Genomic DNA, 26,368 nt, shown 5'->3' with positions numbered 1-26,368 from the left:
CTTTAACAGCATCATCTTTTAGGATTTTAAATAGCTCAGCTGGAAGACTGTCATCTCCGCTAGCTTTGTTGTTACTAATGCTTCCTAAGGCCCACTTGACTTCACTCTCGAGGATGTCCGGCTCAAGTTCAGTGACCGCACTATCATGGCTATCAGGGACATTCAGATCTTTCCTGTATAGTTCTTCTGTGTATTCTTTCCACCTCTTCTGAATCTCATCTGCTTCTGTGAGGTCCCTGCCTTTTTTGTCCTTTATCATGGCCGTCTTTGCACAAAACGTTCCCTTGAGATCTCCGATTTTCTTGAAGAGATCTCTAGTCTTTCCCATTCTGTTGTTTTCCTCGATTTATTTGCATTGTTCATTTAAGAAGGCCTTCTTGTTAGGGGTGCACGAAAGTCACTTACCTGGTCTCGCAGCTTGCTTCACGGTGGGGGGGAGGCGCTTCGCTGCTCCCCCCAAAGTTCAGGCCGGGGGGGGAGGTTTCCCTCCTCGCCTGGCCGAAATTCAGGCCGGGGGGGAGTCTTCCCGCCTCGCCCGGCCGAAATTCAGGCCGGGGAGAAGCGCCCCGTCTCCCCGGCCGCAAACTTCAAAAGAAAAAACAAAACAAAAAAACGCCCCTGTGATAGGCTACGTAACGTAATAGGCTACGTAATGATTAACCCTGTGATAGGCTACGTAATGATTAACGTAGCCTATCACGGCTAGATCTGCAAAGTCAGCCGTGATAGGCTACGTTAATCGTCATGTAGCTTATCACGGGTGACTTTGGGAAAAAAAAAAAAAAAGCGTGTACGCAAATGGCAGCCCCCATAAGGAGCCGCCATTCGTGTTCCTTATTTGGTCGCTGTAGTCTACGTAAAGATTTACGTAGACTACGGCGAAAATAAGGGCAACGCTATTTGGCACTCGGCCCCCCGAAGTTTCGGGGAGAAATTCTCCCCCATCCCTACTTCTTGTCTCTCCTTGCTATTCTCTGGAACTCTGCATTCAGTTGGCTATATCTTCCCCTTTCTCCCTTGCTTTTCGCTTCCCTTCTTTCCTCAGCTACTTGTAAAGCCTCATCAGACAGCCACTTTGCTTTCTTGCATTTCGTTTTCTTTGGGATGGATTGAGTTGCTGCCTCCTGAACAATGTTACGGACCTCCGTCCATAGTTCCTCAGTCACTCTGTCTATCAGGTCTAATCCCTTAAATCTATTCCTCACCTCCACTGTATATTCATAAGGGATATGATTTAGGTCATAATGGTTGAGTGGTTTTCCCTACGTTCTTCAATTTAAGCCGAAATTTTGCAAGAAGCAGCTCATGATCTGAGCCACAGTCAGCTCCAGGTCTTGTTTTTACTGACTGCATAGAGCTTCTCCATCTTTGGCTGCAAAGGACATAATCAATCTGATTTCGATACTGACCATCTGGTGATGTCCATGTGTAGAGTCGCCTCTTGTGTTGTTGGAAAAGAGTGTTTGCTATGATCAGAGTGTTCTCTTGGCAAAACTCTATTAGCCTTTGTCCTGCTTCATTTTGTACACCAAGGCCATGCTTGCTTGTTATCCCGGTGATTTCTTGACTTCCTACTTTAGCATTCCAATCCCCTATGATTAAGAAGACATCTTTTTTTGGTGTTAGTTCTAGAAGGTGTTGGAGGCCTTCATAGAACCGATCAACCTCAGCTTCTTCGGCCTAAGTGGTTGGGGCATAGACTTGAATTACTGTGATGTTGAATGGTTTGCCTTGGATTCATACTGAGATCATTCTATCGTTTTTAAGATTGTACCCCAGTACTGCTTTTCCCACCCTTTTGTTGACGATGAGTGCTACTCCATTTCTTCTGAGGGGTTCTTGCCCACAGTAGTAGATATGATGGTCACCTGAATTAAATTTGCCCATGCTTGTCCATTTTAGTTTGCTGATTCCCAAGATGTCGATGTTCAATTTTGCCATCTCATGTTGGACCACCTCCAGCTTACCTTGATGAATTGATCTGATATTCCAGGTTCATAAACAATATTGTTCTTTACAGCATTGGATTTTCTTATCACCACCAGACACATCCACAGCTGAGTGTCCTTTCGGCTTTGGCCCAGCCGCTTCACTCTTTCTGGCACTACTTGGAAATTCCCTCTGCTCTTCCCCAGTAGTATATTGGACACCTTCCGACCTGAGGGGCTCATCTTCCGGCGTCATATCTTTTAGCCTTGTGATACGTTCCATGGGGTTTTCTTGGCAAGAATACTGGAGTGAGTTGCCATTTCCTTCTCCAGTGGACCACATTTTGTCACATCCCCTTCATGGATCACTGCCTTGTTGTGGCGAAGGGGCTTGCATAACTCAGTGAAGCCATAAGCTATGCCGTGCAGGGCCACCCAAGATGGACCGGTCATGGCAGAGAGTTCTGACAAAATGTGGTATTCATGCTTTGTGTACTTACTAGATAAAATGTGGAATTTCTCTAAACTACCAGAGATGTAGAAAGATCTGCCCACAACAGCAGGCATTTTATATCCAATGACATACTCTTCAACTGGCTCCCCAACCCACAATGGGCTTTCTTTGTAGAATTGTTTGCAGGTGAGTGTTCACTTTTGTAAAAGCAGTCTCCCTCCCTCCAGGCACACCTGCTTTTTAGAAGCACTGTGATATGCAAATGTGAGGTTCTAAAGATTCATTGGGGTACATTGTGTTGGTAGATTCCCCATTCTGAATTCACCTTCTGCTACTACTTGCATGCCTTGTCAACCTACAACATGCTATCTCAATACTGATAGCTGCCAAAAAGTACTGCTTGGGTTGTAGCTAACAGCCAACTTTAATTTAAAAAGGAAATATCAGGCCTTTATATTCTACTTAGGTCTGCACTGTACCCCATCTTGATATAGAGCTGTCTATATTAGTATTTCTCCAGCAAAGGAGATTGTTACCTTGTCGTGGTGCTGGAGCTTGAGCACCTCAATGACGTCATGAGCTAAACCATGAAGGGACACCCAAGATGGAAAGGTCATGGCAGAGAGGTCAGACTAAATACGATCCCTGGGGAAGGAAACGGCAACCCACCCCAGTATTCTTGCCATGAAAACTAAATGGATCAGTACAACCAGAGATATGTTGGTATACCATCGGAAGATGGGACTCCCAGGTGGGAAGATGGTCAAAATGCTACTGGGGAGGAACAGAGGATAAGTTCAACTAGCCCCAGATGTGATGACGCCGCTAGCTCAAAGCCAAAAGGGCGGCTAGCAGCTGATGATGCTGGTGGGGAACGACAAATCCGATGTTCTAAAGATCAACACACCATAGGAACCTGGAATGTAAGATCTATGAGCCAGGGCAAATTGGATGTGGTTATTGGGGAGATGTCAAGATTAAATGTAGACATCTTGGGTGTCAGTGAACTGAAATGGACTGGAATGGGCCACTTCAGATCAAATGACCACCAGATCTACTACTGTGTACAAGAGGACCACAGAAGAAATGGGGTAGCCTTCATAATTAATAATAAAGTGGCTAAAGCAGTGCTTGGATACAATCCAAAAAATGACAGAATGATCTCAATTCGAATTCAGGGTAAGCCATTTAACATCACAGTGATCCAAGTATATGCCCCAACCACAGATGCTGAAGAAGCAGAAGTAGATCAGTTCTATGCGGATCTGCAGCACCTACTGGATAGTACACCAAAAAAAGATGTTATTTTCATTACAGGAGACTGGAATGCTAAGTCGGTAGTCAAACAACACCTGGAATTACAGGCAAGCGTGGTCTGGGAGAACAAAATGAAGCAGGACATAGGCTGATATAATTTTGCCGAGACAACTCACTGTGCATAACAAACACTCTCTTCCAACAACCTAAGAGACAACTTTATACATGGACTTCACCAGACGGTTGACACCGAAATCAGATTGACCACATCCTTTGTAGCCAAAGGTGGCGGACATCTATGCAGTTGGTAAAAACAAGACCTAGAGCTGATTGTAGTTCAGATCACGAACTTCTTATTGCACAATTTAGAATCAGAATAAAGAGAATAGGGAAGACCCACAGATCAGTTAGATATGAGCTCACGAATATTCCTCATGAATATGCAGTGGAGGTGAAGAATAGATTTAAGGGACTAGATTTAGTAGATAGGGTCCCGGAAGAACTATGGACAGAAGTTCGCAACATTGTTCAGGAGGCGGCAACAACAAACGTCCCAAAGAAAAAGAAAACCAAGAAGGCAAGATGGCTGTCTGCTGAGACACTGGAAGCAGCCCAAGAAAGAAGGAAAGCAAAAGGCAACAGTGATAGGGGGAGATATGCCCAATTAAATGCAAAATGCCAGAGGTCAACCAGAAGAGATAAGGAATTATTTTTAAACAAGCAATGCGCGGAAGCGGAAGAAGATCATAGAATAGGAAGGATAAGAGACCTCTTCCAGAAAATTAGAAACATTGGAGGTCAATTCCAGGCAAAAATGGGTATGATCAAAAATGGGTATGATCAAAAAAATGGGTATGATCAAAAAAAGATGGCAAGGACCTAACAGAAGCAGAAGAGATCAAGAAAAGGTGGCAAGAATATACGGAAGATCTGTATAGGAAGGATAATAATATCGGGGATAGATTTGACAGTGTGGTCAGTGAGCTAGAGCCAGACATCCTGAAGAGTGAGGTTGAATGGGCCTTAAGAAGCATTGCTAATAACAAGGCAGCAGGAGATGACGGTATCCCAGCTGAACTGTTTAAAATCTTGCAAAATGATGCTGTCAAGGTGATGCATGCCATATGCCAGCAAATTTGGAAAACACAAGAATGGCCACCAGATTGGAAAAGATCAACTTATATCCCCATACCAAACAAGGGAAGCACCAAAAAATGTTCCAACTATCGAACAGTGGCACTTATTTCACATGCCAGTAAGGTAATGCTCAAGATCTTGCAAGGTAGACTCCAGCAATTCATGGAACGAGAATTGCCAGATGTACAAGCTGGGTTTAGAAAAGGCAGAGGAACTAGAGACCAAATTGCCAATATCCGCTGGATAATGGAGAAAGCCAGGGAGTTTCAGAAAAACATCTATTTCTGTTTTATTGACTATTCTAAAGCCTTTGACTGTGTGGATCATCACAAACTGTGGCAAGTTCTTGGTGTTATGGGGATACCAAGTCATCTTGTTTGCCTCCTGAGGAATCTGTATAACGACCAAGTAGCAACGGTAAGAACAGACCACGGAACAACGGACTGGTTTAAGATTGGGAAAGGAGTACGGCAGGGTTGCATACTCTCACCCTCCCTATTCAACCTGTACGCAGAACACACCATGCGATGTGCTGGGCTTGATGAAGCCAAGGCTGGAGTTAAAATCGCTGGGAGAAACATTAACAATCTCAGATATGCAGATGATACCACTTTGATGGCTGAAAGCTAGGAGGAGCTGAGGAATCTTATGACAAAGGTGAAAGAAGAAAGGGCAAAAGATGGGTTGCAGTTAAACCTCAAAAAAACCCCAAGATTATGGCAACTATCTTGATTGATAACTGGCAAATAGAGGGAGAAAACGTGGAGGCAGTGACAGACTTTGTCTTTCTAGGCACAAAGATTACTGCAGATGCTGACTGCAGCCAGGAAATCAGAAGACGTTTACTTCTTGGGAGGACAGCAATGACAAATCTTGATACAATAGTGAAGAGCAGAGACATCACACTGACAACAAAGGTCCGCATAGTTAAAGCAGTGGTATTCCCCGTAGTAACCTATGGCTGCGAGAGCTGGACCATAAGGAAGGCTGAGCGAAGGAAGATAGATGCTTTTGAACTGTGGTGCTGGAGGAAAATTCTGAGAGTGCCTTGGACTGCAAGAAGATCCAACCAGTCCATACTCCAGGAAATAAAGCCAGACTGCTCACTTGAGGGAATGATATGAAAGGCAAAACTGAAGCACTTTGGCCACATCATGAGAAGACAGGATACCTTGGAGAAGATGCTGATGCTAGGGAAAGTGGAAGGCAAAAGGAAGAGGGGCCGACCAAGGGCAAGATGGATGGATGATATTCTGGAGGTGACGGACTCGACCTTGGGGGATCTGGGGGTGGCAACAGCCGACAGGAAGCTCTGGCGTGGGCTGGTCCATGAAGTCACGAAGAGTTGGAAGCCACTGACCGAATAAACAACAATATTAGTATTTATCTCCTTTCTGAATTTGAGTTTAGTCTAGGTATTTGGTTGAGGTTTGCTGCAACCACTCAAGGCTTCTCTGCTAGAGCAGAGCTGTTAGAAGTGTAAGTTTCTACAGGGTTTTCTCCCCTGGGATTTAGCTCCTGAACTGTAAGTTGTTGAAGGATTACCCTTCTGGGGTTTATTTCCCTTTGCTGTGCCCTTGTTCCAACTTCAGCTGATTATTAAATTACTTAAAATGAATTAAATAAATGGGTAGCAGTTAGCTTCTCCTGTAGGTCTTTAACTCATCTGTCCCCTTACCTTTACCTTGATGCTTTGTTACCAGTACTGAGACTCTCTGTTAGTTGGGGCTTCCCCTTGTGCTTGTAGAGTTCCTGTAGCACTAGGAGTCTAGATGCCACTGTTATACACTAAGTTCCATCTTATGCATGTACACCAGTACGATGACCAACAGTACCAATAGGGATCAGAAAAAACAGCTGTAAGGTTGGAAACCAAAATAAAAAAGGAACAGCTGCACCAACTGAATTCCCAACATGTTTTGACACAGGTCTTTATCAAGGGTATTACAAGCTCTTGGAGACTTTTAGAAAAGTATCTAAAGGTTTGTAATTCCCTTGATAAAGAGCTGGGTCGAAATGCCTTGGGAATTCAGTTGGCGCAGCTGTTCCTTTTTGGATTTCCACAGAATGACCACTACTGCCTAGCTTTAAAGGCTGTTCTTTTTTTATTAGTATAGGCAAACTTCCCATGTCTAATTCCTTGACTTTAAAGTAGTAGCTATATTGTAGTCCAGAGACTGAGGCAGTTGCTCTTGCCTTAGGGGAAAAACTATTTTTACGCTAAGCACACAGATATTCTGATCCTAAGGAATCCGCTGCCTTGTCCATACCACTTCACCAGTTGTTCACTATGTAACCGGAAGGATGTTCTGTTCACCCAGCCAACTACAGTCGCCAATCTCTTCTGTGTCTCTTCAGTAAGAAAAACTGCCCAAAGGCAAACATGTTCCCATTTCTCTGCAGTTCAATTACTCACTCTGTTCTTGCATAATAGTCTGCTGCTTTTTGTTGTTGAAATGTTGTACTGAACGCCAGATTCTGATGCTCTGTCACCAAGGGTTGTGAGAGTCACGTGGCTGAAGAATATGAGCGATTTGGGTTGGGGAAAACTAAGATGGGTATTTCTGTTGCTGGCCATATCATTCATTCATGTGCTTCACAGGCTTTTGAGGCATGGCTTTTTTTTTTTAGGTTGAGTTCACACATGCAGTTTCAGGTCAGGCTTATTCTAGGCTGCAGGATGCTCCCTACTAAGCAGATGGATACATGCACAAATCTGCTAAGCCTGCTTAATGTAGTACAGGTCACAGGTAAGACACCAGCAGCTGTTCCCTACTTACTTGGCTAGGAGTCCTTTGGCCTGCATACCTGATTGTGCTCTTCATTTCCACAATGCTGTCACCACACTTGTAAGCTAAGTATTGCAGCATCTTCATGTGACTCTAAGTCAATGTAGAAAAATTCAACCCAAAGACTTGTTCTAACTTCTTGCTGATCCAGCATGGTGCTTGGAACTTGCGTTATTATGTTGGAAATGATATGCCCACACACAACAAGAGGAAAGATGATGCTAGCATAGATTATCCAAGGATGGGGATTGAAAGTATTGCATAGTCGGGGCTCCTTTTTTGAAAAGTAATCCTATGAAGGACAAATGTTATCTGCAGAGACATATGTACAACCTAGATCCCGAGTTTGAGGTATGAGCTAGAAGAGGGCAATGCTCTTCATGCCAAGGCTGTACACGTTTAGTGCACATCTATGTCAAAGCATCTGCTTTCAAGCTACATCCTTATTGGTTTAATTCAAACAAAAATAATATTCAGTCATTGTTATCCAAGACATCACAAAAGGATATCTTAGCCAGAATAATTCCCGTGCTGATCAGATTGTTTACCTATCTATCCATCCTCAAGAAAACCAACTTATTCATGTTGCTGCTGCTGTGTATTATAGAATCCCACAAAGCTTTTCTAAGTCTGGTTATTTCTGTCTTGTCACTTTTCCTAAAAGTAATTTGTCTTATGAGGCCAGTACCACCATTTAGGATACCCATTGTTTCAAAGTGGAGGTGAACAAGCATTCCATGCCATTAACACCAATTATTTGACCACTAGGGTCCTTTCTCTTGACATGAGTCAAGATCCGGTATAACTGGGATAAGCTAGAATGTACTGTTCAGTTTTATAAAGATGATGCCTGTGTATGCTGGTCAGTCTCTGTCAGGAATGGGGCAGAATCACCAGGATGTAGCTACAATTTTCACAGGCTCTGTCTTGTAGATGAGGTTTAGTAGGATCTAGTCTTTGAGGGGGGGGGGGTCAGAAATGCCAGGGCAAACTTGCAAGGGGGCAGGCAAACATGCAAGACTAAAAGGAATGTAGGCCAAGTAACAGGCTTGGCACTAGATTGTAGTGTTGGCGAAAGACAATGGGGAATGGTTGAGGTTCTCTTCCTGCCTAGTTTTGAGTGAGATGAAGGCAGTCAAATGAATCCTAGCTTTTCTTTCTGTACACTTATATTTCATCTTCCATCTTGATCGGACTCACAGCAATGTACATAGGCTTCCCAGGCAGTCTTCTTTCCAGGCACTGGTCAGACACAGACCTGCTTAGCTTCAGCAAGGTTGCTACTTCATGTGCCTTCAAACCATGCGCTAGACAAATTCCAGGTGGAAGTCTGGAAAGAGCTGAGACAGTCTCATAAGTGCCCTGCAGTATTTCATTGGTGGTTTTGGTTAATATGATAAGCTGATTAATTTAAAGGCATGGGCATATAGTGTTTGTGTTGTTGTTGTTTTGCGTGTTTATGGTGTTTATTTTGCCTTTGATTGCTCATTAGGTGATAAAGCTCTTGATGGCTACAGTAAGAAGAAGTATGTCTGCAAGCTGCTTTTCATCTTTCTCCTGGGGCACGATATTGATTTTGGCCATATGGAGGCTGTGAATCTATTGAGTTCGAACAAATACACAGAGAAGCAAATTGTAAGTATATGTCTCATCTCTGCATAGTGACAATGAAAGTACCACTTCCCATTGAACCCTTAGATGAACTATAACAGATTAATAAAGGAGCTTTGTTTCCTTTAGTACTTTGGTTTTGCATATTGTACCTAACTGAGAGATGTAGTGCTTTCCTCTACAGCAGCCTTCCCCAACCTGGTGCCTTCCATATGTTTTGGACTTCAACTCCCATAACCCCAGCCAACATGGCCAACGGTCAGGAATGTTGGGAGTTGCAGTCTAAAACATCTGGAGGGCACCAGGTTGAGGAAGGCTGCTCTGCAGCACTGGTCTTCAGTTGGGAGGCAAGCTACTACTGGGTTGCCACCTTACCAAATGTTGTTCACGTTAGAGGTGTCATTACTATATTTTGGGGAAAGACTGGCAAAGGAGAAGAACATGGAGTGGAAAGAGGTCCAACCTGGGGTGAAGGGGAAGTTCTATATTAGATTAGATCCCACTTTGCAGTTGGGTATTAAAGGTGGGTCCTTGGGTCTGGAAAGGCTGAAGCCCACTGCTCTACAGCTTTGCTTAAGTCGAGTTTGGCCAAATTTGGCAGTTGTTCCGTCAAAACTAGAAATTCAGCTACTGAAAGAGAAGCAGTTACTATTAATGCATTAAGGATGCAATCCTATGCATGTTTAAACAGGAAAAAGTCCTACAACTCCCAGCATTCCCCAGCCAGTTGTGCTGGCTGGTGAATACTGGGAGTTGTAGGACTTTTTCCTGTCTAATCATGCATAGGATTGCACCCTAAATGATATTGTCCAGAGACTACCATGGCAGAGAGAGAGAGAGAGAGAAAGAGAGATTTACTAAAAGACAAAACCACTGAAGATGGTTGTTCCCTTGCATGGTAAAATGAAGGAGCGGATTTCTTTACATCTCCGTTTATGGGAGCGCTCTGTTGGTTGACCAGTTATCTCCCTGGGTGAGTCCCAGGTGCCACTTCAATGAGGCAAAGAAGGCCTGAAACCCTGACCTGCATTCCAGATTAGAAGCCCCCTAATTAATAACTACCAATATTGTAAGACTTAGACACCCACTTCACATGTAATGACAACTCATGGGGCTTGTTAGAGCTGTGCAGGAGCAAGCAAGCACCCTGCTTCCCACCTGCTTGCAGCTTCCGCTTTATTTCCAACTTATAAAACTGTGATCCATGACGTGCAAACCTGGAACTCTGTGTTGTTCTGGGAGAAACAACCCAGAGTTTTAACTCATGGTTTATTGTTGGGTTAAAATTCTGGGTTGTTTCTCCCTGAACAACCCAGAGTTCTGGGTTCACCTGTCATGGAGCACAACCCAGGACTGGGAGATCTTGTAAGCCAGAAAGAAAGTAGAAGCGGCGGCCAGGTGGGAGGCAACACATTTGCTCACTCCCATGCAGCCCGGATCAACCATGAGTTAAATAATCCATGGTCAGCCATTATGTGTAAACTGGGTTGTAGAGTTTAAATGCTTAAGTTTGTATAAACATTTCAGATGTGATATTTCCAGCTCATAAACCGATGGGACTTTATGAAAGCTTTATCCTGACAACATCTATGTAAATATGGTTATAATGGATTTCTAACTGAAGTCTCTTGGGCCTACTTTTATAGTGAAATCTTATCTAAACATTGTTATAATTTCTTATTGCAATAGTTCAGCTGAGATGTTTTGAATGTTGAGCATAAGTATAATTATATATTGTATTTGTATGTGATCTTGTATATTTGTGCGTATTAGACAGAGTCCTGACAAAGAGTCGTGATTGGCTCTTCACATTTGGTTATATTACATTTCCCCACCCCAATAAAACACACACGTTACACAGTAGATGTGGGAGACACCAAGGTTGAGTAGGGCTTTTACCAGCCTCCTTGAACTGCACCCTTATTCCACCCCCCAAAACAATTTCTACTATCTGCTGGCTTAGCCTAATATGGGCTTTTCATTTGAGTTTAAGGTGTCACATCATGTTAGACTTCCCCTCTCTATATGCAACTCTTTTTATAACAGTTCTAGAGCTTTTTGGTCCCCTCACCTCAGTCTCATTTGTAGGGTGGGGGGAAGAGGGGGGAAAAGGAAGCCAGTAATATCAAATGGGCAAAATTTTAATTATGCCAAATGCAGACTAGATTAATGACAGCAATTTATCTGACTCTCCCTTAACTACAGTCTAACAGGCTTACACTTACATGAAGGGAGATTATACTGAAAGTATCAAACAGTCTGGGAGAGCATGGATGTAATTGTTAAAATAAAAGCTGAGGTGCAAAGGGCTTGTATGTCTGACTTTAAGAGCACACAGGGTCTCCTCCAGGCTTCCCTTGCCTCTTCAGGGCCTTGTGCCCTGAAAAACTGCTCCTGAATGTGGTGGTGGGCTTTGGAGGGGTGTGCATTGTGGTGTGGGGCATGCAGCTTGGGGAGGAAATTGACAATCCCCCTGCATGCAGAAGTGCTTTCCACTCACATTCAGCTGTCTGGGTCCCAGCCAATATGACTTCTTAAAACTGCATTTTGATATGCTGAATAGTTCAGCACTATTCCCACCCGTGTAACTCATTTGAATTTGTCTTTACTTGTAACTAGGGTAAAACCTGCCTGGTTCATGACTTGTTTTGCTTTAGGTCAGGAATTAGCCATGATTCTTGAGAGGTCTGAATAATCTATATCAGGGGTCACCAACGCTGTGTGGGCATCTCCAGTGGCACCCACACAGCTCTTCACCCACTTCAGAAAAAAAATAATAAAAACATTGAAAAATGTTCAGGTGCCAGGTTCTCCTTCCTGCTTTTGAACCTGCTGCTGATCAGCTGTTCAGCAAGCAGGAAGAGAAAGCAAGGCAAAAGGGTAGAGGAGAGAGAAAGAATGAGGCTAGAAGCTAAGAGCAGGGAGAAACAGCAAGGTAAAGTAGTAGGAGGGCCAGCAAGCCATTTCCTCCTCCCTTCCCTTGTTATTTCTCTCCCCCCCACACACACCTCTTCACTAGCCAGGTCCCTCCAGCAGCCACTATGTGACTAGCCACATCTTCCATGGGAGTCCTTTTGCGGTGGCGTTTTGTGGATTGAGAAACCCACAAAGGTTTCTCAAATTCCCAAAGGTGCCCATGGGTCCAAAAAGGTTGGGGAATCCTGGATCCATATCATAGCATAGGGGTCATTTTTACATGACAAATACTTCATATTAAGCATCCCTCTACCTACCCACTAATAATCCTTTTCTTAATTCCAGGGCTATCTGTTCATCTCTGTACTTGTGAATTCAAACAGTGAGTTGATACGCCTGATAAACAATGCAATCAAGAATGACTTGGCCAGCCGCAACCCCACTTTCATGGGACTAGCTTTGCACTGTATTGCCAACGTGGGTAGCAGAGAGATGGCAGAAGCATTTGCTGGAGAAATTCCAAAAATACTTGTAGCTGGGTAGGTAATGCATGGCGGTTTCAGATATTAACAATAGATGGGCAATTGAGTTGATTCTTTTGATATAACCAGATATCTGAACACTTACTTGACTAAAGGCACAATCCTACACACGCTTAGACAGAAAAAAGTCCTACAAGTCCCACCATTCCCCAGCCAGCCCTTTTTTCTAAGCATGCATAGGATTGCATCCTAAACAGCCCATCTTTTCGCCGTGGTGTGGTGCCCACATTAGGGAACACTTTCCCAAAGGAGGTCCACCAGTCCTCGGCCATGTTGGAATTTTGAAAGAGCGAAGACTCATTTGGTGCTGAAATTCTAGTCTGACATTAATGGACTCTATGCACGGTCCCCCTGCTTATTTTTCTTTATTGTGAATTGGTTCACTGCTTTCAGTGTCTAAAGAGTTTTGAATGTGTGTGTTTTTAACAGGTTTTTATATTGTTACAATTTTATACGTTACCTCAGAACTTTTATACATGGAAAAGTAGAGGATTACTAGTCTGCTAAGCAGCTGCAATACCCATGGACATCAGCCCTTTCAAAATGTAGGAGTGCTTGCTTAAGTGTTGATATAAAGGCTATTCATTGCACTTTTCCTTATATTCTTAGATTAATATGATGTATATTTGTAAGTGTTTTTACATGGATAGCTGAGATGTGCTGCCTAACTGATGTTCTCCTGCCACAAAAGAACCCATGTGATGCATTTCGGATGTTATTGTAGACATGTATTTATCTACACCTAGTGATGTGGTTTGCATGTTATCAACAACGTATGGTTTGTTAACTGTGGGTAATTGACAATGCAGTGGGAGTGGGCATGCTGGTTCCTGCATGCCCGCCCACTCCTGCTGTGATAAGCCTCCCGGGGATGCGCCATCTCTGATGTGGAGCAGTATATAAATATTGTAAATAAATAAATCCCTGGGTTATTTATTCTAGTGGGTGTGCACATTGGAATTGGCACGCTTGCTTGTTCCCGCTGCATTTTCAACAACATGGTTAACAAACTGGGTCTTCGGTGTACAGTATGAAGCATTTCTTGAGGAGAGAACCTAATATTAGAAGGTGTAAATCCCTGGTGATTGATGGTTTTTGCCTTGCTGGAATAGGTGACAGCATCATTCCTGTTTTATCTCATTGGTCTAATCGAGTGCAGGGATATGCTTTCTTGAAGGTCAGAAAGAGCATTCCCACAGCAAGTGACTTTGTCAAACACCCTGTGCACAAATGTCCTTGGACTGGAAGAGACGGTGTGTGAATTATCTATATGCAGTTGCATGTGTTGCCATGATCATAACAGCTCTTTTTGGAGCTGCTGCAATCACCTGTGTACCTGTACATCTGGTATTCATACTGCTCCTTCCATGCAAATGTCAGCAAACATGGTCCCAGATTGTGCCTGCCCCTGTGGACCGGTCCATACTTCCGTAGGTAAAACTCCCATTGAAGAATTTGATGTAACTAGGCATGTTGTCTGCTATTTTACTAACAAATTCATATGGAACCTAGAACCTATTTCCCCTCCCCTTTCCTTCAGTGACAGACAAAATATTCAAGTTCAGAAAGTGTATTGTTCATTTATAAAATTAGTCTCCCCATACATCTGTGTTGGGCAAATTGCTCTTCTAAGCAGATTTTTGTTATAGTTAAATATTTACCTCTGAAGAGTTTTTCCATTAAAAACAAATAGGTAAGCACACTCAAGGAGAGGGTTGACTCAGGAAGGTTTGGGGAAGACCCCTAGCTCAGTTGTGGTTCAGTCCCTGGCATGTCCAGTTTAAATAAAAGGATCTCTGGAAGCTGGACTGGGCTAAACCTCGGCCTGGCACTCTGGACAGCAGCTCCTAATCAAAATAAGCGGTACTGGGCTAGGTGGACCAGTGGTCTAATTCTGTATAAGGTAACTTCATATGTTATACTGGTGGCATTCAGGCCATGCAAGTACCTCCTGTTATAGGTAGCTTTCAATGTATGCATAACATAGCCTTCCCCAACCTGGTGCCCTCCAGATGCTGGCTGGAGATAATAGGAATTGTAGGCCAACACATCTGGATGGCACCTGGGAAGGCTGACCTAAGGGAAAACTCATGACTGCTGTTCATTCTCTCTGTTATCATCTGAGTTACTCATGGCCTAGTTCAAACTAATTCTGCGTAACTGAAATCCACTGGGAGGCTTTTATTTCTCTTGCAGAGACACCATGGATAGCGTGAAGCAGAGTGCAGCCCTATGCTTGCTACGATTATACAGAACATCTCCAGATCTGGTTCCTATGGGAGACTGGACATCAAGAGTTGTGCACCTTCTCAATGACCAACATTTGGTAAGCTCAGTTGAACCTGTCTCCTAACTAGAGCCTTTCTCTTTAAAATGTGAATAATTACTCATGTATGGTCAGAATGTAATTATACAGAATCATGGTAGCCAATTTCTAGAGGGGTAGCTGTGTTGCAGAAAAAACTGTAAGAGTCTTGTGGCATCTTAAAGACTAACACATTGATTAGGATATAAGTTTTCATGAGCACTGTCCATTTCATCAGATGCATGAAGTGTTAACCTCAAGTTGGCAGATTTTTATACCCATGCTGAAAAAAATCCCCCCCTCTGATTTCACTGTACACCCCCACCCCCCGCATATGTATATAAATCTGCCAGTTTGAGGATTAGGATTGTAAACAGTGAGGTTAGAGAGAACTGAAATGCCAGAACAACAGACAGTGATAATTATCTTAACAGTGACCATTCACAAAACATTATTGGATGAGTTTTGTAAATGGCGCCTGTCTATACTTCTGGCATTTTAACACCCTCTGATTTAACTATTTACAATCCCCCCCCCCCCCGCATATGTATGTAAATCTGCCAACTTGAGGTTAACGCTTCATGTATCTGATGACTGATGAAGTGAACAGTGTCCACAAAAGCTTATGCCATAATAAATGTGTTAGTCTTTAAGGTGCCACAAGACTCTTCGGTAGCCAGTGTTTTTGGCAAGTACACCACAACTTAATGTCCAAAGTGTGAGATGTGCCAGTCTAATGCTCTGGGGTGAAGATGCATCTAGACTAGAGATGGGAAAGCTTTGAAAAAAATTATTCTTGGATTAACTTGGAATTTACACAAGTTACTCTATAAAGCCTAAAAGAAAAAGAAAAGCAAAGCAGAAGAAATTGGGTAAATATTACAAGCCAATCTGAGGTCACATCTCAGGCTTTTTCTTAGTCCCAAAGGAAACAATAGAATAATTTGCTCTTATGGGGTTGGGAGAACAACGGTGGGAGCAGAGGCAAAAGCCAGCCCCCATGGATAACTTGCAGGGGGCTGACTTTCAGCTCCACTTCCTCACTTCACCCAGAAGTATCTGTGTCCTACCCCATCGGATCTAACTGATCTTTTTTTTTCCTATGGAGGTGTGGAAAAAACACTGTGCAGATGAGACTGAGATATGAGGAGGGCCCCCAAATCCTGCTGAAGACCAAATTTTGCTTCCACAATAAGATTTCCTGCCCCCATGTAAACCATTGGAGTGAAATTGCTTTGTTAACCTGCTTGGGGGCTGGGAAAAAGCACTGCTGGACTTCCCTTTCTCAATGTTCAGGTTTTGAGCTCTCTAGAACAGAAGTCTAGGAACTGAAAGGCTCATATCTGGTTTGGGTATGGGTTCTTTGAACCTGCTGGGGTTGAATCCGAGCCAGGTTCAGACAACTACTCATCTGGGAGAAGGCAGTTGCACAGCAGTCTTCTGGAGAGGCAGGAGAAAGTGTCAAAACCAGGCCCGCCTGCTCTCCTATTCTTATCCAGCTGTGCCACAAACATATACTAGAATCACCACCTGTGGTATAGAAATAACATCAAGGTGTTTTAGATCCTCCATATGGGAATACACAGCAGTATGTTCAGTGACATGTTATCTGATAAGCTGCAGCTTTGTCATAAGTTCCTTCATTTTGTCCATGAGAAGAAATGGTCATTTAGATAGCATTCCTAATTTACAAAGTGTTTTATAATCTTGCTTGTTCAACAGCCTTGTGAGGTAAATAACTAGCTACAGATTTATTGATGAGGAGTGCTGTCTGAGAGGCAATTTATCCATGGTCTCACAATCTCGAGGATGATCAGAGACTTCAACAGACATTTCCCACATGAAAATACCATTCTCACTGGTTAGACTGGTGGCTAACTGTCATAATTCATGTTCAGGAAGGGTCTTTCCAAACTGTTTGCTTTGAACCTTTTCATAAAAGACTGAGGAGTGTGTGTTTAACAGTGCTATTTTAAGGTTATGGTGGATTTGGTTAGTATTTGAATGCATCCACAATACAGGACAAGGTCACGTATATTCCAGTGTCTGGAACACTAAAAATCCAAATCCATACTAAAAAGTCCCTTTCCAGTTGGACTTTGAAAAAGTCAATACTTAAGGAACTTGAGATTATATTTTGCTTCACTCGGGGTCATGATTGCAGGCTAAGGAAGACATCACATTGCCCTTCTATTTTATTTAATCTTATTGAATAGAACAGTAAGCAAATCGATACCGAAGCCAATAGAGATGGGGAGGGCAAAGATCTTGGCCATACCACACCATGTAATGCAACAACCAGAAACAAAATGGCTAACTGTACAAGAGAAGCTAGATGAAATGGACCTGACCTTGCCAAGCAAAAACACAAAAATACGTTGTAGAAAAGTAGAACCTCAGTTATATCCAGTGATACAATATAGTATTGCTATAGTATTGTTATAGTATATAGCAGAATACTTCAGTTTATTCTGTCACAGCAATAGGATGAAGGACTAAACTAGAGATGACGTGGGAGATCTGTGAACTGGATCTCCCATAGTGTATGTTTTGCAGCTGGTGTGAGAGGGGGAGTAGTTAGGGGCTATGACACTGGGGGAGAGATTACTCCTTACCCCACATTCACACACAGGGTTTTTTCCCTGATCTGAATCCCCCTCCCCCAACTGCTCTTTGTCCTGTAGTGGGAAGCCCTTTTTGCCATGTGGGCACCATTACTAGCCCCAGTCCAGTTACTGTATGGCTGCTTTGATCTTCAGAAAAGAACAAATTGTGGGAGATCCTTGTGATAGATTTCCTATCTCATATCAAGTTTGGCCCTAAGAGTGTCCCAGGAAACCAAGAAGCTTACGGTGTATTGTGTGTACCAGTCAGGTTTGCCAGTGGAAACTTCAGTGCTGGAAGGTGGGCTCATCCACGCCTCGTTTGCCACCTTCACTGCCACCCTCCTGCCATTCTTGGAGAGCAACACACCTCTCCTGTTGCTCTCACTTGTATTACTTACTACAGCTAGCAGCTAGACATACCTGCTAGGCTCTTGGCCTAAGTATTCTGAGGCTGAAGTTGGAGCATGACAGTGCAGTAGGGGTATTTATGGGGAAGGAGCAGACCCTTTGATGTTCTGTTGTTTGTCCTTTTGTGTATGCATAGGAAAGCATAAAAATAAACCATAGTCTTATAGCACTAATGTGTTGCACAAAAATGATGATGACCATAGTGCTTGATGGTGCTCTTTGTATATAACAGATGTGCTTATTAATTTGAACGGATTTCAGGAAAATATTCTGTTTTCTTTCAGGGTGTGGTTACTGCTGCTACCAGTTTAATCACTACTCTGGCACAAAAGAATCCGGATGAATTTAAAACCTCGGTGTCTCTAGCTGTCTCCAGGCTCAGCAGGGTAAGTAGTCTGCTGGTTGGACACAAGTGCTGGAGGGAAACTACACTCAAACTAAATTAAGACATCTGATTAGATTAATCATCTGCTTTTGTCTCATGGGGCAATGAAGTACAATCGATACTAAGGCCATCCTGAGGTCTGACAGTGTCTGAATGGCCACACGTTTCACTTGCTGTCCAAGAACTCTTGCACAGTGACAGTATTGGGCTTGAGCCAGCCAATCACTCATTTATTCTTAGCTCTGCAAGAGATGACAGACAGGCGCACCAGCATGCAGTGCGCATGAATCATTTCTGGGCCCCAGTACAAGCTTGTAACACTGGCCCTCTTTCATACACATACCACAATCCCATCCATACAGTTTCAAGAGTCATGACAGAAACATTTCCACTTCAGTTCTGAAACTATGTTTTCTGCATTTCTGAAACCGCACTGTGGCCCTCACTGTGACTTTTCTACCATGTCCAAGAACAACCTGCATTTTTTGCTTGTTTTGTTTAACATAACGTCCAGCTGGAAAAGAGTTCTGTAAAGCTTGCTGGCTCCCTTGTAACTCTTCGGCTAGTCCTAAATCCTAATGAAGTTATTATTCTGTCATTGTTATGATTTTTATTTTATTTTAATGGACCAAAGTGGCTACAAACATCTTATAAATAGACTAATACCTTTCAAAGCTTTATTTTCCTTTACTGTTTCATTACATAGTCATGAATTATCTCCTCAAAGTCAATTTATCTTGCACATCCATGTTCAATAGATGAAATAGCAAGGTGGTTTAATTGTTCTTGCCCCATAGTACAATGCCTGCAATTTGAGTGCTAGCTTGCTGAAACTTCTTTTAGCTACTAGCAGTGTGCAAAAAAATCCTTAGGGCTGTGTAAACTTTACTGAAAACTAGTTGCAGTTGTTCTGTGGCTAAACTCATGTGGTAAGATAACTGGTGGTAGTTCATACACTTTTTCAAAAGTAGATTTGAAGGTTGTTGTCCTTGGTTATTATGGTGCTTTGTCCTTTCGATCCACTGTCCCTCCCTCGTGTGCACAAGGAACTCTTGGACTGAAAGTTCTTGAGCGAGCACATCATGCAGGGAAGCACAAATCATTCTGTCTCTGGTCCTCAAACTACAAGTCCTAGTTTAACTGCACAAGCACCGTCGCTCTGTTCTTGAGAATGCCAGTAGCACATTGTCCAGATTGTTGCTTGTTCTCCTATAACACTGTTTATGATGGATTGGCTCCAGCCAATCTCACAAAATCTGGATAGCAGGTACATAGATACAGATAAATAAGTTTGCATAAATATTCTCAAGCATAATCTGCAATTTAGCCCCAATTCCACCCACTCTTATGATAATGAGGCTGCAGCCTGAGCTGGGCTCCCAGGACCTCCAGACCTCAGTAAAGTGTGCCCCCCCGCAACGCTTGGGCCTTGAGGAATCATAGGTTTTCTTAAGCATTATTTATGCTCTAGTTTTCACTCACATTTTTTTCCAGCTCCCATGGGCTTATCAACTACTGCAAGGCTTTGGGGGAAAGACGCTGACTTTTTAGTTATGAGGGAGAGTGAAGGAAGCTCAGAAAGCCAGGGTTAAACTTTATTAGTCACTGGAGCAGGAAGAAAATAATATAATCTGTGAACAAGGTCCTGTGGTTTCTTTTGCACTTTGCCAAATCTTTTTCTCTCTGTGTAGTTCTACAAGCGTGGACTCTTCTAACTTTATGACTCAGTTCGCATGTGACTAACCATAGGTTAATTAGTTAATGGTTAGTTGGTGCCACACAGTAGTGAGTGTATGTGCTTCCCTGTGAGTGTGTGCCACTTCCGCTTTGTTTCTGGTTTAACAAACAACCCATGAATGCCCCACGAGGCAGCGCGCTCGCTTGTTCCCGTGCAGCCCTGACAGTCTGTGTACTGTTGTTATGTGCAAACCGTGTCATCAACTACTTTGAAAATTGACCTTCATTTCCCAATGCACTATTGAACCATTTAATAACATTGTTCTTATCTGGTCTCTAAAACCTCCTGGTAGGTTTCCTCTTAATAGATTACCTTTGCAGATAAGTACAGAAACATTTATCAGCATATCTGCCTGTACCTTTGTCATATTGGGTTGATTTGAGCAGTATGGCCTGCAAACCATACCCTTAAAGGAACTATTGCTTACCATGGTGCTAATGGCCAGTTGTAGGGTTGTTAAGATTGCAGTACTTCTGAGATGATGATGGCCCAATTCTCTGCTGGGTGATGATGACCCAATTCTCTGTTGGAGGTAGTACTTCATAACTCCAGGGAAACCAGGTCCTGCACAGACCTGCCTGTAAGGCACAAAGTCTTGTTCTAGAAGCTGCTCTTCCTAATTTCAGCAGTGTGGAATCTGACGGTGGATACTTGGAGGTTAGGGACATTGGTTATTGCTGCTTCAGAAACTTCCAAGATATTTGGCTGCCTGTGGTGAAGAACAAGATTATGTGGCCCCTCCACCAGTATAGAAGCCAATTGGACTGGCAGCTGAAACTTACTTGAACACTGGCAATAGGAACTCTATTGCACCTGAGAGCCACAGGCCTGCTTAGAAGGCATGGGACAGGCTGCATGGGGCAGGCCGCATGGGGCACACAGCTCTGTCCTCCAACTACTTGTTCACCCCACTCTGCAGTAGGCACTGTGTATGCACACGTAGTGCTCCGCTTGCATGATGCAAGCAGGTGCTGCATTACAGCACCTGCCAACTGAGGTGACTGACTCACTCTGCCTAATGGCAGGGCCAGTGAGTTCTGACTCCAATTCAGTCCCGTTTGTGGAGATTTCCTGTGACACCTGGATCTTGCCTCAGTTTGCTTTTGCAATTTGTTTTATTCTGTCAGTGGTTAGCTAAGAATCTGAAGGCATTAACTCAAGTTCTCCTTTCCTTCTCTTTTCCCCCCACCTCCCAACCCCACAGTAAAATATAGTCTTCCATGCAAAATGGTGTCATGGCTTGATGTTTTAAGCTACATCTAAACAGTACTCAGTTTTTCTTGTGGACTATTTCCTCTTCCTCACTACCAAAATGTTCTGGGCACTCTGTATTCTTCCTTTTCCCTTGAAGTACTTTAAAGCTAGTTTTTTTTCTGTCCAGGACTTATCCATGCTTCTTTCCCTATCAAAATAAGCACAGTTCCCCCTCCCGCCCCACCCCTGCCTTGTTGTAGAAAAACATGATGTAACTGAGGATCCAGTGTTCCTAAGCAGAAAGTACAAAAGGCATATTCAAATGCTGTACACTGGTTTGATACAGCTGAGTTTGTAAATATGTCATATTGGCTTCTAGTCTAAAACTGTCATTCTAAATTCTTCCTCCCTCCCAAATTGCACAACTGTGTCTTCCTCTGTCAAACTTCCTGTTGTCTTCGCTTGTGGCATTGCTCCCATCCTGGCCCATATATCTTTGTATTCATAAGAACAAAAGAACAGCCTTCCTGAGTCAAGTTCGTTAATCCTGCCTTCTACAGCAGCCATTTTTGTGTTGCTGTTTTTAGAGGAAGTATATGACTGCACAGAACAGTCATGGAGAGCTTCAACTCCAGTCTTTCACTAATTGCTTTGAGTGGTTCATCGCTTTTCAGCCACGTGACTGGTAATCATATTAGTGATTTGAGCTCCATTTTCTTGGTGGAAAGGTGTTCCTCCTGTGCAACCACCGGGTCATTACTGACCCCTAGAGGGATGCCGCTTATGGTGGCATTTTCATGGCAGACTATAGCGGGGTGGTTTGCCATTGCCTTCCCAAGTCGTGACTACCTTTCCCCCAGCAAGCTGGGTACTCATTTTACCGACCTCGGAAGGATGGAAGGCTGAGTCGACCTGAGCCGGCTACCCGAGACCCGGCTTCCGCTGGGATCGAACTCAGGTCGTGGGGAGAGTTTCGGTTGCAATACTGCCACCTACCACTCTGCAGTGTACAAATCCAATAAATAAAATTAGTCTGTTTTCTTGAATTTGTCAGGTTCTACCACTTCAGTTAAATTATTGGCTCTTGAAACAGGAAGGGGCATTGTACCCGAGAGATAAACTGAGCATTTGTATATTAATTAGTCTATTGTTCCTTGGATCTAGTATTGTGTGAGCAATTAATATTTTTGTGTTCATTTTCTTCTGAAATATTTATGTGTTTACATATCTGTAGCACGGGAGTAACCAACCATTTTGGCCTGTGGGCACATTTAGCAATTGGAGAAACTGCCCTGGGCACCACCACAAAATGGGTGTGCTGCAGATGAAAGCATCGGCCTGCAGCCACCTGCTATCTTCATTTCCTAAGAATGTCTCTGAGCCCCATGTGTGGCCCAGAGGCATTCATGGGAAAAGAAGATGGGAGCAGCTGGGGGCCCCCACTTTACTTTTAAGCAATCTGAGGTTCCAGTAAGAAAATGTATTATTTTAAAAGATAAAAATATGAAGTGGGAGACGTAGGGTACCTTGGCAGGTGCCAAGAAAGGTGTCTGATGGTGCACTGGTTCCATGGACTCCATGTTGTGTACCCCTGCTCTAGCATATCCCCCCCACTTATGTTTGCCCCCTAGTGGCTGCTTACATGTCCCTGTACCCCTGACAAATCCTCTGCTTTATCCATATTCAGTATCCTATGTAGGCCTTGTTGGTTCAATTTTCAATTCACTATAGGCAAACAATTTTTCTATGTCCTTAGGTGTCTATAAAGTTCAAAATTTGCATTATGGGTTTCCTAGGCTTGACAAAAGTGCCACAGGAAAATCAAAGACTTCTTTTGTCTTGCAGATTGTGACATCGGCATCGACTGATCTCCAGGACTATACTTATTACTTTGTTCCTGCTCCATGGTTGTCTGTGAAACTTCTAAGACTGCTGCAGTGCTATCCACCCCCAGGTAAAGTAATGAAGAATCCTGGTGATTTCACACTTCCCTTACACAGCAAAGAAAAGCCATTTACACTGAAAGAGCACATGTTTGGTCTGAGAGTGCAGTGTGCTGGAGGCCAAAATAGTTGTCATGAGTTTATGCAGGTGACAAACACTTTTCTAAAGCTTACCTACAAGAAAATTGGCTAAACAAAATAAGCACTGCTTTCTTAACCTATTAGAATTCTTCTAAATGATTTGGACAAGGTCGAAGAGGGCATTCTCATCAAATGTGCAGATGACACAAACCAGTTCTTGGCATCAAATTTTAGAAGGAGATTGACCAAGTGGAGCATGTCTAGAAGAGGGTGGCCAGGATGGTGAGGCCTCTAGAAATAAAGACCTATGAGAAATAGTTGAAAAAGCTGGGTATGTTTTAGCCTGGAGAAAAGAAAAATAAGGGGAGACATGGCACTAGTCTTCAAATATCTCAAGGGCTGCCACACAAAAGGCGGAACAGATATATCCTCTGTTGCTCTAGAAGGCAGGACTAGAACCAATGGGTGTCAGTTACAGGGAAGCAGATTTCAGCTAAACATTAGGAAAAACTTTCTTATGGTACACACTATTCTATACTGGAACAGACTGCCTAAAGAGGTGCTGTTAAAATTTGGATGAGGTCACATTCCATCGAAGTGCGACTGTACTCATTAGTGGAGGGTTGTTTCCCTGTGTTAAATTTAACTTTGCCTGTTTGTCTTGACAAATTAATCATCAAACAGTTTTGAAACCATTTTTATCTGAAGTACAGAAGAAGAAAAGCAGGCTCCAGTTTGGAAAGAATTTGCATGTAGATGATGCACATATGGAGCTAACTGGATTATTCTGTTAAGCATGATAGACTTAACAACGTTCATTCTGCCCCAGTGTTCCAGAATCCTTGCCCACTACTTGCTCGGTCCTAGGAAGCAGACTGGAAGGATTAGACTCTGCCGCTGTCTGCTTTGCCTTGCCCATGCTGACCTGGTTTGCACAATCACTGCAGCCCACCAAGGCTTATTAGTCATGGTGGGTTGCAGCCCCTGCTGCCACAGCTTCTTGTTACATGTGAACCTGATGAGGATGGATTGTTGGGGTGGTTGATTAGCCACCCAGAATCCATGGGCTGTTTTAGGGTTGCGTGTGGCTTGTCAACCACCCCAACAACGCACCCTTGCCAGATTTGCATACAATGAGAAGCTGTGGCGCACCTCTGCTGCACCCCCAAATATTCAAAATTGCTGCTGCTGCTGCAACAACAAGCCCCACAGGGAAATTCACCCATGGTGACTTCTCGTTACGTGCAAATCGGGCCACTGCCTTGTGGAGTATTATGCTATAGGAGTGGACATCTTATCCTGTGGACTAGGGTGTGGGATTCCCTCCCAGGTCCAGATCAGCACGATGACCATTCCACATTCCACAAAGTGTTTTCACCAAATTGTCACTCTGAAATGAATTTGTCAAAGTTCTGATATATCTCAGATTTAATTGTAATTGATGCTGTATAGCATGTTTAAGCTAAGCATGTGTGACCTTGATCAGTGCCTAGATGGGAAGCTATTCGAAGCTCCATAAAAGCAGCACTGAGCTTTCCAAAGGAAGAGGGGATAAACATATAAAGTAGTAGTATAGTCTTATTCTGAATTGTTTTATCTAAAGTATAGCCAGAGAACTGAAACGTCTTATTCTGATAACTCATTAAGCCCCTAAGTGGTCTTTGGTTGAAATTTTGATACTTGGTCTTCCATACTAGGCTGTTTCTAATCTTTTAAGGTGATTGAGGGGAAAACAGCAACTGAGTTTGGAGAACAAACATGCTGGTGCTATAGGCAGGGTTGCTGGGTTTTTTTTTCAAACTGGAGAAACTGCCATTTAGTGGGCAACTTATAGTTTAATAGTAACGGCTGTCAAAATTGCCCAGTGAGTTTGCCTAACCATTCCCTTTCGCCCAGAAGACCCTTCGGCAAGAGGTCGTCTCACAGAGTGTCTGGAAACTGTTCTTAACAAAGCTCAAGAACCTCCCAAATCCAAGAAAGTGCAGCATTCCAACGCAAAGAATGCAGTGCTGTTTGAAGCAATTAGTTTAATTATCCACCATGACAGGTAAGTCTACCATCCATAATGCATGGCTGGCAGTAACACTTTGAGACTTGAGCATCCATTATATTGTACAAAATGTACTTTTTGAGAGTATGCAGCAAGTTTGTGTACTTCTGTTCTTTAAAGATGGTACAGTATATATAATTAAGTGCAATCATTCTGCCAATGTTTGAGCTAGCCCTGTGTGAAAAATAAACACTGATGATTACAGGAGCCCTCTTTGTTCTGGAGTTGCATATTGCAGTATCTTTCAGGGAGTAGCACTTGGTAAATGTATTACTGAAGTCCTTTTGCAAGGGAAGGAGTGGGAGAAATAGATATTCAAAAATATCTACAATTCATTTTAGGACAATATGAAAACTTGTAACTGAGTGTCACTCAGCAAAATCAAACATGATAATGGCAGGATCCCACCCAAGTCCTGCTGATTTCCATAAAGCAGTGGGGATGGATGGGTGATTTAAAGTCTAACATGCAGAGGGGGTGGAGGCACTTTAAGCAGGGTTTTTTTCCCTGTTGAGGCTGCATTCCATCTTGCAGCTCCACCAAGAGAAATGGAGTGTTTGGGGTGGAGTGATGGATTTGTCTCGGTGCTCCCACGGTGCACTTCACACCTCCTCTCTGCACTACCACCTTATAGGGGCTGGTGGCGCCCTGGTTTGGCACACAGGGCTGCTGCAATCTCCTCCTAGTTTAGCCCTTAATCCAGGGGTGGGCATCTTGTGGCCCTCCAGATGTTTTGGCATAGTCAGTAGTGGGGAATGATGGGGAGTTTGAGACATCTGGAGGGCCACAAGTTGCCTACCCCTGCCTTAAGCCTATTATTTTAACCTAAACTATCCAGCCACAGAGATACACTTATAAAACACTCATGCTGAGGGCCATGTTGCTAGGCCAACTTGCCATAATTTTATTTTTATCTGATCAAATCAAATCACTCTTTATTATGGTCCAATGACCAAAGTAACTCCATAGTCAACATAAAATACATTGACCAAAGACAAGAAATAGGGCAATATGTATATGAAGC

At 43.2% G+C, this 26,368-nt stretch overlaps 1 protein-coding gene across 4 annotated transcripts in view; it reads left to right on the top strand.

Annotated features, from left to right (window-relative positions):
* The window catches only part of AP2A2 (adaptor related protein complex 2 subunit alpha 2), an 82,658-nt gene that overhangs the window by 25,372 nt on the left and 30,918 nt on the right, over positions 1-26,368 (top strand). For 2 of the 4 annotated variants that reach the window (XM_084856391.1, XM_084856371.1), the window contains exons 3-8: positions 9,058-9,200; positions 12,438-12,631; positions 14,831-14,960; positions 18,238-18,339; positions 23,116-23,224; positions 25,194-25,341. In XM_084856391.1, the coding sequence (XP_084712517.1) occupies positions 9,058-9,200; positions 12,438-12,631; positions 14,831-14,960; positions 18,238-18,339; positions 23,116-23,224; positions 25,194-25,341 (826 nt within the window). Of the gene's footprint in view, positions 1-9,057; positions 9,201-12,437; positions 12,632-14,830; positions 14,961-18,237; positions 18,340-23,115; positions 23,225-25,190; positions 25,342-26,368 lie in introns of all 4 variants that reach the window. The other 2 variants (XM_084856381.1, XM_084856362.1) reach the window with 1 other exon arrangement.

Source organism: Heloderma suspectum, chromosome 1 (assembly GCF_057233095.1).
Source record: "Heloderma suspectum isolate Gila_16-S chromosome 1, 16-S_ref, whole genome shotgun sequence".
NCBI classification, from domain to species: domain Eukaryota; kingdom Metazoa; phylum Chordata; class Lepidosauria; order Squamata; family Helodermatidae; genus Heloderma; species Heloderma suspectum.
This window is presented reverse-complemented; position numbering and strand designations above follow the sequence as displayed.